This window comes from Fukomys damarensis, unplaced genomic scaffold (assembly GCF_012274545.1).
Source record: "Fukomys damarensis isolate Sample0158 unplaced genomic scaffold, DMR_v1.0_HiC HiC_scaffold_5, whole genome shotgun sequence".
NCBI lineage: Eukaryota > Metazoa > Chordata > Mammalia > Rodentia > Bathyergidae > Fukomys > Fukomys damarensis.
Window position 1 is genome coordinate 43,271,737 of NW_022900917.1, and position 15,029 is coordinate 43,286,765.

General features: G+C 36.1%; 1 protein-coding gene across 2 annotated transcripts in view; it reads left to right on the forward strand.

Moving 5' to 3' along the window:
* Window positions 1–15,029, forward strand: part of Cpa6 (carboxypeptidase A6) — a 341,537-nt gene that overhangs the window by 213,402 nt on the left and 113,106 nt on the right. For both annotated transcript variants that reach the window (XM_010611478.2, XM_010611477.1), the window contains exon 3: window positions 13,748–13,872. In XM_010611478.2, coding sequence (XP_010609780.1) covers window positions 13,748–13,872 — 125 coding nt within the window. The remainder of the gene's footprint in view (window positions 1–13,747; window positions 13,873–15,029) is intronic.

The window sequence follows — 15,029 nt, forward strand, 5'->3', positions numbered from 1 at the left end:
TCCCTTTACAAGGATGTAGTGGACTTCTTTGTCTCTCTCTTAATGAGTTTTGGTTTGAAATTTACTTTGTCTTAAAATAAGGTTGCTACACCTGCTTTTTTCTGGGCTCCTGTCCCATGGAGAATTGTTTTTCATCCTTTCACTTCCAGTCTATGGGCTTCTTTGTGCACTAGGTGTGTTTCTTGTATACAACATATTGTTGTATTTTGCTTCTTAATCCATTCTGCCAGGCTATTTCTCTTGATTGGTGAATTGAGGCCATTGACATTGACAGTTATGACTGATATGTACTGACTTATTATTGTCATGTTATTGCCCTATTGTTGACTCTTTACTTTTTCCCCCTCTTCTTTTAGTTTCTTGTCTTGCCTATTTGATTTGGTCTCTTGGGCCTCATGGTGTTGTGACCTTCATTGTCTTTTTCTAGGATATTGTTTAGAATTCCTTGTAGTGCTGGTTTCATGTTCATGAAGTTTCTGAGGTGTTCTCTGTCATGAAGTATCTTATTTCCACATCCATTTTGAAAGAGAGTTTTGCAGGATACATCAGTCTAAGTTGGAAGTTGTTTTCTTTTAGGACTTGAAATACCTCACTCCAGGCTCTCCTTGATCTGAGGGTTTGTGTTGAAAAGTCTGCTGTGATTCTGATGGGCTTTCCTTTGCATGTGATTTGTTTCTTTTCTCTTACTGCTTGTAGTATTTTGTTCTTCTGTTGGGTTTCTGGGATCTTGATTATTATATGTCTAGGTGTAGATTTTTTTTTTTGATTGTGGCTAGTTGGGGTCCTATATGCCTCACTTATCTGAATGTCAAATTCTTCCCCTCTGTTTTGGAAGTTTTCAGTCATTAATTCTGTGAAGAGCTTTTTTAAGTCATTTGCATTTTCTCCTGCTACTTCATAGATTCCTATCAGTCTTATGTTATTCTTTTTTACATCATCTTGGAGTTGTTGGATCAATTTCTCATGATCCCTCACTGATTTTAAGAGATCTCTCTTTTCAGTCACTAACTGCAATCCTATTTTGTATATATTAGATTCTATCTTTGCATTCTTTTATTCTGCTGTGAACACTTTCAATGGCGTTTTTTTGTTTTGGGGTGGTTTTTTTGCATTTTTTTCAGCTTTAATTGAGTTTATTGGTACATTTTAGGGATACAATACAGTTACATTCATTGTTGGGATCTTGTACCGCTACATGACAGGTCTTGCCATTTTTAATCTCCTGGATATCTCTTTGAATTTGTTTTATGGATTCCATTTCTTTCCTATGTTGGCCATTCATTGTTTCCATTTCTTTCTTATACTGGGCCTTTATGGCTTCTATCACGGTCCTGAGCTCATTGATGTTTTTTGTCAGTTGCTGTTGTAGACTCTCGAATCATGACTTTCATTTTGTTCTTCATCTCTATGCTTATCTGGGAAATTATTTCTTTTTTTAATTTTTCTAGAGCCTGATTGATCTGTTTTATTACTTCCTGTGCTATGAGTTCAGAGTGTCCTGCTGGTTCACTATCAGACTTTTCATCCTCATTTGCCTTTCTGTTTGCCATTGGTGAGCTGAAAGTCTGTCTTTGTGTCTTGCTTAAGTGTTTTCTCATTTTTATTTTTGTTATTGTGTTGTCCCAGGTTTAATTTCTGGATTATTACTTAAATCTTCCTGATATAAGTTGTTCTTTAGATTTTGAGTCTCCAGTGATTCATAGACATTCTCATTTTCTTAATATCAAAGACAACTAATTAAATCAAGCACAATCCTTTAGCCCAATTGATATAATCAGCAACACAATAGGATCAAGCACAACCCACAAATTGACCATTAGTGGTAATCATCAATCCATCACCTTTAAACCATGTGAATTAAATTAAAATTAAGAATCATCCAAAAATATGTTTGCAGTTCTATATACTCTTCAATATACAATATTTACCACTTAGGATGGGGGCTTAGACAGAGTAGTAGATAAGAAAAGGAATTGGAGAAGGTTTCAAGTGAAGTTGGAAGACATAGAATGACCTTACAATCTTTAGGAAGCTGTTAAATTCAAAAGGGAAAGACAGAGTGCAAGAATAAAGACAAGAATATAAGCACTTAACAGCAATAGGGACTCACTTTCCTTTGAAACTATTGACCCTTGAGTGAGGTAAAATGATAGAAGTAAATAACATAAAGAAAAATGATAAAAGAAGAAATCTGAGTTAGGGTAGGAGCAGGAATAGAAACAGAGATGAGGGATAATATGGTGGAGCAAGAGACTGAGTTGGAGAAAGAGGACATAACAAAGAAAGACTTTTCAGAGTGGAATGAGGAAAAAAAATGAATTTGAAGGGCCTCTTTCAGACTATATCTCTGCTGTCATAATATACAAGGTGTGCAGCCATGTGCAGAACTAAGTCCTTTGATCTCAGCTAGCTGATGGCAGACCCCTGAGATTCAGAATGACCTCAGGAAACAAGGCCCAAATTGAGTTCCCTGACCTCCTGCATGGTTGACCTCCACAAAGTTCCACTACCAGTTCCTTCTGCCCTTTCTTTAAAGATGTTCAAAGTTGGGAGCTCAGAAAAATACCCTTTATGACCATGTATGCCTCTGCAGAGTGGATCCAAGGACTGACACAATCAGGAGGTCTGAGAGCAGGGGGAGGGTGTTCAGGGGCACCATGTGGCTACCTTCCTTGCTGTTGCTGATGGCAGTGCAGTCAGGGGAGGGCATGGCTACCTAGTCCCGCTGACTGGGCCCAAGCAGACTTCATTGCTGGCACTGATAGTGTTGCAGGCAGAGGAAGGCACAGCTACCCAGTCCCGCTGACTGGGCCCAAGCAGGCTTCCTTGCTGGCACTAATGGCGGCACAGGCAGGGGAGGGCCTGGCTATAACCTTTGAAAATCAGCCTCTTCTCCCAACCAGTTGAGAGGCAAAACAATCTCCAGATCCCAGGAACTGTTCACAGAATGATGATCCAGTTGATTGATTATCCAGTCCTGCACTTTGAAGATTCTCTACTGGATTTTTATATCTGCTCTAAATTGATGATGAAGTTAATTTTTTAAAAATTAAATATCTATCTTCCTCATAGAATATTTATCAATATTGAACTATAAGTCCATGTAACTGATCATTGAAAGTTGATACTTGTGCTAAATTGTTGAAAGAGACTTCTTTCTGACTTTCAGGGGAGGGAAAAATGGGTAAATTTGAAAAATATTTTTCTAAGGAAATATAAACTTTCATACTCAAAAAGCACATTGAATCTGGCATAATTATGGTTTATAGGGTACTTGGAAATCATGTGGTTTAATCCCTTTATTTTTAATTTTAAAAAGTAAGGCTCTAATATATGGCATGTTGAAATCTAGAGAGACCCAAGAGACAACTGTTTCTTTTGTTTCCCAAGTTGAGAATTTTAGTCTATGAAATCAAAGATGAGGGTCTTTTTAACTAATGCATAGAAGAATTCTTGATGAAATGCACAAAAAAATCCAAAATAATTTTCATTAAGTGTTAAACCCCAGAGGAGTCCCAGAATTTTAAATGTAAATATGCTATCATACTGTTGTTTAATACACCAAAGGGAATATTTCTGAATTTAGTGATCAAATATCAAATATCATGCAAAGTTCTTCACGTAAAACAATCATAAATCATCAGAAATGAGTAGATAGAAATCCCTTTTACCTAATGAGAAGCAGTCCAGGGGCTCTTATCTTCAAATGAACCTGCTAAGGATATCCATGTGATGCTCCATGTGATTGTGGATTGTGTCCATCCATTCCATTACTGAGCCAGGATGAAAATGCTAAGTTGATATTGGGGTATTTTAAGCTGGAAAAAATATAAGAAAATATTGTTTTACTTATATAACAAATTTCTTGAATGGCTAAGTCCTAAGAACCTCTTGTGTAGAAGTTATGAATTTTTCCTTGGTACTTGGAAGTTCTCAAATGTTCACTTAGGAGGCAAGTATGAAGGTGATACTGGATTTTTATGTGAAAAAGTGGTGGTATGTGGGTACTATGGAAAGATGCAAAGTACCAAAATAAAATGTTGCTGGCTTCTTAATTCTTCCTGGATGTACCAGCACAAATCTATATCTTCATTCCCTAAACACAGACTCCATGGCTTCCAAGTCACCTCCAACTCACCTTGGCTCAATAATGTGCAGAGCTGCCATGCCTCATTTATCATACTATTAATGATCACATGGTCTAAATAAAATGGTGATTATCATGTTTTAAAAGGGAAAAGCCAGCCTGGAACTAACAGGTGAGTCTTGATGCTTCTATGTCACAGCCTCATTCCCATAGATGAATCACGTTCTTCCATTAAAAATAAAACTTTTTAGAATGCCACCATCAAACGTTTCTCTGTATCCACTATTAAATGACACAAAAACAAAATAGTGTGATCACATCTAATCATGGACCAGAAGAATGACCAAAGATGTCCAAAGATGCTCTTTATCTAGCAAATACACATGACTACTGCTTCTATACCAATCACAATTTATCCCTACTTTGCTTCTCCCATCTGCTAGATAAAATTAAGATATCTAAAGTTTAAATTATTCCCTTTGTTCACATGTATCTAGGCCAGAGAAGAACCCTAATTCCTTCAACTCTCCACAAGATCATGAAAGGGAAGCCCATTTCACATAATGAGTTCTTTCTAACACCATTTTATGAGGCTAACCATCATTCCCTGCACTGAATTGTCCTCAGTATTGTGACACACCTAATAACCAAATGTTTTTACTGTCCATATGTTCTGAGAGTCTTTGAATCATGGGCTTTAATAATCCTTTCAAATAAGTAAAGGGACAAATTAGTAGTTCAGGGAAATGTTAATAATCTTTTTCTTTTCCAACACATACACTGTTCTGATAAATGAAAAGTACTATCCAATTAAGAAAATTTGCATTCAGCTTTCAAGAGAATTTGGGGGGAAAGCTGGGCATCAAAATAAAACTTTCCCAAACTTTCTGACTTTTACCTAGTGTTATACAAAGAATGATTGTCTGATAACTAGTATTCAGGCTAGTAGCATTAATTTGTTGCCTTGAAATTTATATTCCTATGCAATGCTTTTTTTCTAGAAGATCTAATAAGTTTTATTCTACTATTGGTTCTTGCTATGGTTTGAGTATGTCCTCAGAAGTTCATATGTAGGAATCTTAATTTATCTAAGTGAAAGTGTTGGGAGATGGGGGCAAATGGGAAGTATTTGGGTCATTGTAAGGGCAACACTTACGAATGGATTGACGTCTTTCTAATAAATGTGGGACTGGATTAATTCTCATCAGAGTGTCTGGGTTCTCTATAGGACTGGATTAGTTGTCACAATAATGGGAAGTCCTAAAACTAGGCTACCTTTCGTGTTTGTTTCCTATGAGCCACCTACTTGTTCTTCCACCATCCTCCATGTATTTAAACATGAGGTACGTACAGGTACCTCAATGTGGAAAATCCTAACCTCAGTAGCTGTGAATAAAAATAAACATCTTTCTGCCTGACTCGCAAACACAAGGTCCTAAGTCCAAATGCCAGTACGGGGGTGGGGGGGGATCAGGGGCTGGGGATTTAGCTCAGTGGTGCCACCACCTGCCTTGCAAGTGCAGGCTTACCTAGCCAAGTTCAATCCCCCATACCAAAAAAATAAATAAATAAAATTTTAAAAATAAACAAAATAAATGTACTTCATTTATAAATTAGACTCAGGTATTCTGTTATAGCAATAGAAAATAGAGTTAGGCCTTCACTAATTAAAATGGCTAATTTAATACCTAATTGTTACTTAATATATTTTCAATTTATTTAATAGCAAAATAAGATATTTAATTGCTTAAATTCCTGAGACATTTTGATGGGATTGTTTGGTTAATGCTTTAGGAGAGTAATAACTTGAAAGTTGCTTACAGAGAAACAATGGGGGATAGGTAACGTTAGCCCCATAATTTTAGCAATGTACTAAATGTCTATGGCTCACAGAAGACCAAAATGTCTGATCAAATTTCCCTTCCAGCACCCCACGAGTATTTTAAAATTTTATAAGCTATCAAAAGTACAAGGACAAAAAATACATACAAAAATTATTTAACTATGTGATTGAAGTGGTCATTACAGTCATCAGGAAAGGGTGTGGCACTATGATCTAAGAAGCAGCATAGTCTAAGATTATACCTAAGTGAAAAAAACTCAAAATTAAGAATTTATGAATTCAAAACTGGGATGAGTGGGTAAAATTTGAATGAATCATCTTATCAATTTTATGGTAAAGATAACTAGAATTAGGAATCTAGAAATGCTTTAGGGAAAGCTTGGAGAGAGTACCTATTTGAATGTAGTGGAAAGAGATGTAGTATTCCATCTACAAAATATTTAGTTCCTATATAATGCAAGACATGGCTCTAAGCATGGAAAAGATATAGATGAGTGAGGGGAAAATCCTATATTCTGTATTCTTATGGAGATAATAGGAAAAGCAAGAATTAATATGACAACCATAATAGGTTGAATTGTGGCCCTCAAAAAGATATGCTGTTCTAACAAATGCCTGTTTGTGTCCTAATTTGGAAAAGGCTCTTTTCAGAAGTACTTAAAGACTTCAAGGTGAAATCATCCTAGATTACCCAGGTGGACTCTAAATCTAATGATAAACATCTTTAGACAGAAAAGGAAAGTACACAGGTAAGAATACTGTGTGAAAAAAGAAGCAGAGATTGGAGCGATGTGACCACAATCTAAGGAATGCTTAGAGCTGTCAATTCCTAGAAGAGGAAAGAAAGGATTTCTGCCCTAGAATCTTCAGAGGGAGCACAGCCTTGTCAAACACTTTGATGTTAGAATTCTGGACTCTAGAGCTGTGAAAGAATATGTTCACTTTAAATTATGTAGTTTGTTAACAACTTATTAATTCAGGGTTAGAAAAACCATACAATCTAAAAACTGTAGATTGTGTGTCTTAGTCACTTTCTTTGTCCCTGACACATAATACCCAACATCCATAGATTAAAGGAGAGGTTTATTTAGCTCACAGTCTCAGTACATGTCTTGCAGGCTCCAAAGCAGAAATGACATGGTGAATGGATCTGGAGAGGAGGAAAGCTGCTCATACCATGGAGTCAGAAAGCAAAAAAATAAAAAAGGAGCCAGGAAGGGAGACTACACTTACTGGTCATAGCACATAGCAAACTGTTTTTTTTTTTTATCAGGCTTTACCTCCTACCAGCACATCCAGTGAGAGATTCATCAGTGCATTTATCCATTAATGAGTGTAATGACCCAATGACCCAATGACCTTCTAAAAGCTCCACCTCTGAACACACGCCAGATCTAAACTGCAACACTGAAAAAAAAAAACACACACACAGTTCTGTAAAAGCAGATAACAAAGGTACTTGATCAAAACTTGGCAAAGAAATTTTGCAAGTGACAATAAACAAAGAAGATTCCAGAGGTTAAATGGCTCAAGGCCAAAAAAGATAATTTTAAGAGAAGCTAGGAGAAGGCAATATTCAGTGTTAAAACTTTATGTGCACTAATATGGGATTAATTTAATTATATAAACTAGATCAAATGCTAATCAACTACAAAGTTGATAACTTTTTTTTTCAGTTTTAATTGAGTTTATTGGTGTATTTTAGGGATACAGTACAGTTACATTCATTGTTGGGATCTTGTACCTCCACATGACAAGTCTTGATTCTCATTGTTTCCCCTTACCTCTGCCCTCCCTTCACCCCCTCCTCCCCTCCCCATCTACAAACACTTTATTTTCATCTTTTCATTCTCTCACATTTTGATAACTTTTCTTACTGAGAAATCTTTTCTGTGATGCCTAAGTGCCTTTACTAACCAATATTTTTCCAAACCAAAAAAAAAATAGTAATAATAAGATGAGTAGAGAGTAGGATTGTCCTCTTCCCTGCTTCTGTGCTATTTCAGGCAGCTGAGGGATAGGCGATTTGTTATAAACTGAAAAAACACCTCAAATGTCTTCCCACATCCACATATGGGACTCACCTTGAAACTGAAGGTCAAAGAGTCCCAGTGACACCTGAGCAAGAGGTGTAGGCAGCCTTGGGCCAAAAAGATGGATGGGGTGGTTTTTGGAAGTGGGCCTGGCCAAGAATTAAGCATAGTACAAGAAGAACTCTAAAATTTGTGCCATAAAATTAATTATTAATTCATTCATTCATCCTTGAATTAGAAGTTGTTTAATTGCAAAGAAATTATCTTTAAAATTTTGAAACATTCATCATTTTAATAAATACCTCCAAGTCATCAGGCCTGATATATATAAATTCACTTAAGCCTAATAAATCTGTGAAAAATATACTGTTTATAATCCCATTCTACCAATGAGGAAACTGAAGCAGAGAAAAGCAGAGCAGGCTAATTGTCCAAAGTCACACAATCTGTAAGTGGCAAAACTGGAATTCAGACCCAGGCTTCCAGGCTCTAGAATTCATCCTTGTCATCATTGCATTTCTATAATCTAATTATTATAGAATAATAATAAAAATAGCAACCACCAACATGATTAAATATTGATCAGTAAGGAAGATGTAATTATCATTTTGCTTTTACCACTAAAGAAATCAAGGACCAGCGAGGTTAAGGAACTTGCCCCAAATCACACAAACTGAATTTGATCCTATGGAATCAGACTCCAAAGCCTATCAACCTATTTGCCTTTGTGCTAGAAAACATTGTTGCTTGGTTCACATTCTTGGTTTATTCCTGCTTTCAGCCCCATCCCCTTAAAGCTATCCTAGGTGTTAACTCCCCCTAAATATTTATCATATTCTTCACCTTAACCAGAAACACACAAAGTAGAACTTTGTCCTTACTACTTCCAGCTTTTCCTGTTATATGCTTTCCACAAAAATAGCTATTTTTAATTTTTTATTAACATGTATTATTTGTAAATATTAATGGGCATTAGTGTGAGGTGTATACACATGTATATAGTGCACACTGATCAAATCAGAGCGATTAGCATTTGTTTATGTTTGGAAGCAGAAAGCACATCTCTTCTAAGTCTTTCTATCATAACTAATTGTAAACTGCAGTCACTGGAGTGTACTGAGAAGCACTAGAACTTATTCCTGCTAATTAGTTTTGGTACCTATTATCCAACCTCCTTTTATCCACTTTCCCCACCACTATACTTCCCAACCTCTAGTAATCACTATTCTATATTCAGACCATATTTTTTTAACTTCCGCATATGAGAGAAGACATACGGTAGTATATCTGCATCTGACTTATTTCAGTTAACATAATGTCCTCCAGTTCCATCTACTTTGCTGTGAATCACAGAGTTTAATTCTTCTTTATGCACCACATTGTGTATACACCACATTTTCTTTATGCATGCATTCACTCATTGATGAACACCCAGGTTGATTCCATATTTAGCTATGGTGAATAGTATGCTACAGTAAAGATGGAAGTGCAGGTATCTCTTTGGTTTGCTAATCTCCTTTTCTTTGGATATGAACTATTTATTGACCATTTGTATTTTTTATGGTGAAAAGTATGTAATCAGATAATTTGCCCATTTTTAAAATTGGATTACTTGTTTTTTATTGCCAATATTTTGTGTTCTTTGTGTATTCTAGATATTAATCCTTTATAAAATAAATTACTATCAAATATTTGTCCCATTTTTTCTATGTACTTTGCTGTATAGAAGCTTTAGTTTAATATAATCCAATTTATCTATTTTTGCTTTTATTTCTGTGCTTTTAAGATCATCTCCAAAATATCATTGGCTACACTGATGTCTTGAAGTATTTCCTCTATGTCTTCTTGTGTTGACTTCATAGTTTCGGGCCTTACATTTAGGCCTTTCCATTTTGAGTTGACTTTTGTAGAGTGAGAAATGAGAGTCAAGTTTCAATATTCTACATATGGATATCCACTTTTCCTAGCATGATTTATTGAAAAGTCCTTTTTTCAATGTACAATTTTGATGGCTTTGATGAAATAATTTGACTGTAGTTGCATGTTTATTTCTGGAACTGCTTTTCTGTTTCTTGGCTATATATGTTTGTTTTTACCCTAGTGCTATGCTGTTTTAGTTACTATGATTCTATAGTATGTCTACAAGTGACATATTGTGATGCCGCCAGCTTTGTTCTTTTTATTCAAAATTGCTTTAGCTGTCAGGGTTGTTTGCATTTCCATATGAATCTTATATTGTTTCCCTAGTTCTTTGAAGAATATCACTAGTGGTTTTCTGTGTTTTCATTGAATTGCTTTAGGTACTATAGACATTTTAACAATATTAATTCTACCTCATAAACAGAAATTTTTGTGTCTTCTTTAATTTTTTATCAGTGTTTTGTAATTTTCATTGCAGAGATTTTTGTTTTTTTGATTAAATTTATTCCTAGGTTGGTATATTGGTTTGTTTGCTTGTTAATTGTGCTACTAGAGATTGAACCCAGCACCTCATGCATACTAGGTTAGTACTCCACCACTGAGCTAGCTCCTTCTCAGCTCCCTTTTCTTCTCCTTTTTTGTAGCTATCATGAAGGGTATTGCTTTTCATGATTTGTTTCTCATCAAGTTGATTTTTGTGTTTGTTTTATACTACTTGAGATTAAACCCAGGGACTTTTCACTGAGCTATATCACTGGCCCCCCATTTTTATCACTGGCCCTTTTACATTTTTATTTTAAGACAGTGTATGTCTAAGTCCCTGAGATGTCCAGTCTGGACTTTAACTTGCAGTCCTCCTGCCTCAGCTTTCCAGAGTACTGGGATCATCAGCATGCACTATCATACCTGACTTTCAGCACGTTTTTTATTAATGCACAAAAGTGTTGCTGAGTTCTGTATATTAATATTTTCATTCTGCAACTCTACTGAATTATTTTATCAACTCTAACAATCTTTTGGTGGGTCTTTAGGTTTTTCTGCACATAGAATCATGTCATATGCAAATGGATGATTTGACTTTTCCTTTTTTTGTTTGTATGCCTTTTAATTCTTTCATTTACTTTCTCTGGCTAAGACTTCTAGTACTATACTGAATAAGAGTAATGAGAATGGACACCTTTCTCTTGTTACTTTTGTTAGAGGAAACCCTTTCAGCCTTTCCCCATTAAGTATGATAGTGACTGAGGGTTTGTCATATCTAGCCCTAATTATATTGAGATAAGATCCTCTTATACTTAATTTGTTTAGGGTTTTCATCATTTAGGGATCTGAATTTTATCAACTGCTTTTTCTATACTTATTGAAGTGATCATATGATTTTTTATCCTTCATTATTTTGATTTATATATTGTTTGTTAATTTGCATGTGTTGAACCAAACTTGCATCCTTGGAATAAATCTAACTTGATCATACTGAATGATTTTCATTTACTGTTGGATTCTATTTACTAGTATTTTGTTAGAACTTTTATGTACATGTCTATTGGGGATGTTGGTGCATAGGTTTTTATTTGTGTGTGTGTGTGTGTGTGTGTGTGTGTGTGTGTGTGTGTGTGTGTATCCCTGTCTGGTTTTGGTATCAGGATAATGCTATCTTTATATAGCTTTTCGCCTCATACTATGTTCCACACTCTGGTATGTGTTTTACTTCCATTATTCCAATTAACCCTACACAAGAAACTGTAGGTAGGTTTTTAAAATCTTCATATACAGATTAAAAATCTGAGGCTCAGAAATGTTAAAACCTCCCCACAAGTCACTCAGCTGATATTGCCAGATCTTGAATTCCTGACTTTACATGCCAGTTTTTATTAGTTTTCCTCCAGGCCAAATAATGATATTAGTTTCCTAGGAAGACTTCTTCAGGTATGGGTGTAAGGATGTGTTCCTTTCTTGAGGCTCTCTCTTTCTTGCCAGGAAGCTACTGTCTTCTGTGTATTAGCATGTAATTCAGTGTATTAGCACTGTGTATTAGCATGTGTATTAATTCTGTGTATTAGCATGTAATTCAGAAAATAGCACTCATCTCCAGTGTAATCATTCATATTTTAGGTACTTGTGTCTCTCTATCCTCTGAATATATAATAGTTTTCTTGTATCCATTAACAGCAAACTGTTGCCCTTATAAAAAAATCTGTCTCTGTCATGGGTTTAGAGGAAAGCACTGAAGATGTTTTAAAATGTTAGAAAATCTAATGTGCAAAGAAAAGTGAAAGATAACAACACATTTTATCTTACAAAGGCAAGAAACCAGGCTTTACTGACCAAGTAATGAAACAAGAAAAAAAAGTGAAGCTGGCTGCAGCATAAAGAATTAAGGAAAATGTGTGACACTCTTACTGAGTGTGGATATCAGTTAAATTAGGATGCTGTCTATTCTCCTCATTTTGGAGACTTAAGACACTTGCTTTAGACATATCTGTTGAGGATGGTTTGGTGCAGTCCTAGATGTATCCTTGCCCAAGGGCTGACAGATGGATCAAATGACCTCTCAGTATCCCTTATGTTCCCATACTTGTTTCCCTGTGATAATGGACTGGATTGTTAGCTGAGTCAGATCTGCCCTTGCAAGTTAGTGAAGGGGTCATCTGCTTGAAAGAAAACAGTTAAGACTCTAGTTCCAGAAATAAAAGCCTGACTATCCTCTTCCAGATGAAATTATACCATCAAACATTTATTTTCTTGAGCCAGAAAATATTTCTAGTCTTCAGCACTTCCCTACAGTGATACCAAAGAGAAGGTAAAGCCCTCATCAGATAAAGGCTTAGAAACATCCAGGCCCTGCAGCAGGACCAAGAACCAAAGAAGAAAGAGAGAGGGTCGTAGAAATCAGTTGTGCCTAACTGGACATGGGCTCTTAGCTCCTGCAGAAGGTAAAGTGCTCCTCTCCCTCTCTTTGCTAAGTTCTTACTCTCCTGATGGCAGAGCTTCTACCAAGAACAAACACTGACCAAGGCACTAAGAACACTAAAGTATGACAAACAGCATGTCTCCTACTTTCCTACAAAATACTAAATGCATAGTAGTTGTGTAGCAAACAAGGAAGAGATCAACACTTAAGCACCAAATACTCACTGAGTTACTGATAGACACAAGGCATTATTCTTGGTTGTAACCAAATGCACAGATCCTTGGCCTTCTTGGAGCTTCCATTCTGGTAAAAGAAAGGTAAGTTATAATGAAATTGCAGGCATACCAGGAACTATGGCAAGCAGACATACCCTGCCTACCAAAGTCTACCTTTGGAAGTTCTTCTTGTGAAAACTGAATAGAAATTGTAGAAAGGTATGATTTTATGGAGGAGAAACTATCTGGAAAATATTTCATTTAAAGTTGCTAAAAATTGAACTGGTAATGGAACTCACACTAGTCTAGCATATACAAGGACCTAGTTTTAATTCTAAAAAATGACTAATGCTATCAATTTGCTGGTGTGGAAGGATGAGGAATAATTTATATTTTTCTCTGACATTTATTCAAATATTTATACAATAAATAACTTTAAAATGATTTCAAAGTTATAATTAATACTATTTTACCCATTTTAACCATGTGCTTCTAATGTATTGGTCTTCAAACTACCACTTGTAAATTAAGATCAAATTGTTTGAGGGTATGAAAAAATTTCAAGCCCAAATTCAAGATCAAATAGAAGTCTTACCCTCACATTGTAAACATTGAGTCTAATCTCAAAAAAGTATTTGGAGTTACTATACTCAAACAAGATAATATATGTTATGTTGTGGCATAGATTTTTCCCCACCTACATTGAATGTGAATTACAGGTTGGTTCCTGCACTACAGGTGGACCTGTGGCAGCCCAGCAGTATCATCTATGTGTCAGAAGGGACAGTTATTGATGTTCATATTCCCCAAAATGCTTCCCGAGCTCTGTTAGCCTTCTTCCAGGAAGCCAACATCAAGTACAAGTAAGCATTTCTTTTCAATTGCTACAAAATTTATTTGTACTAAATTGAACTGAATGACCATTGCACTCAGATTATACAAGTGCTTATGACAGAGTTTTCATTTTGAGAAAACTCACAAATATAGTCACCTTTGAAGAGATTATTAATCCAATGGGGGTGAGGAGCAGTGACATAAACATACCATTTCCCAGTTACCATTACAGGATCAGTGTCAACACAGACTGTTTGCTGTGTGATTAAAAGAGAGTGGCCTGGCGATGCCTGTTAGGTTATGGGAAGGCAGGGAAAGAAAAGACTTTCTGCAAAAGGATAAGGATGAGACTCAGAACCTGCAGGTAAAGGTGCCAGTGCCAGCAAAGGAAGAAGCAGCAGACTGGTGCAGTGTTACAATGCACAGGTGCAAGTTAGATTGGAAAAGAAAAGATACTGGAGAGGCAAGGGGAGGAAATTGTTAGTAAGTCTTCTGAGAAAGGGGAGAAGCCTAGACCTTATCTTTGAGTGGTTCCATTCCCGTGGACAATATAATAAGAAGATAGAGAAGTGAGTAGAAGGTCAGGCCTGAGAGCAGACTACAAGTCTTAGTCATCAGAATAAAGAGAGAGACAGAGAATAAGTACCACAAAATTATGTAGCATCAATGACTGTCTTAGTTACTTTTCTTATCACTAGGACACAATAACCAATAACCACAATTACAGAAGTGGTTTATTTTGGCTCACTGTTTGTATAGATTTCAGTCCATAGTTTTCTCTGGCTCCAAAGTAAGACAGCATGGCACAGGGGCATAGTGCAGGAGAGCTGCTCATCACAAGGCATCCAGAAAGCAGAAAAAGCATCAATGGAGGAACTGGGAAGGGAGATATAAACTTGGATGTCACAAAAGCTGTCTTAGTCACTTTCCTCATCCCTGGGACAGACAACTTGGAAGATTTGGGATTTTTGCCAGGAGGGAGACATTGTGGCATGTCTTTTTAGAGTATGGAGACAGTACACAGATTGAGAGGTGAATTTGAGTAGTAGGAAGGATACCTTATCCTCTAACACTGAAAAAGTAAATGTAGATCGATCCACTTAAGATTGTAAAGAGGAAGATTCACAAATTGAAGCGATAGCTGGTGATTTTCTTATTGGGGTAAGCAAGATTACCGAAAGTTAAA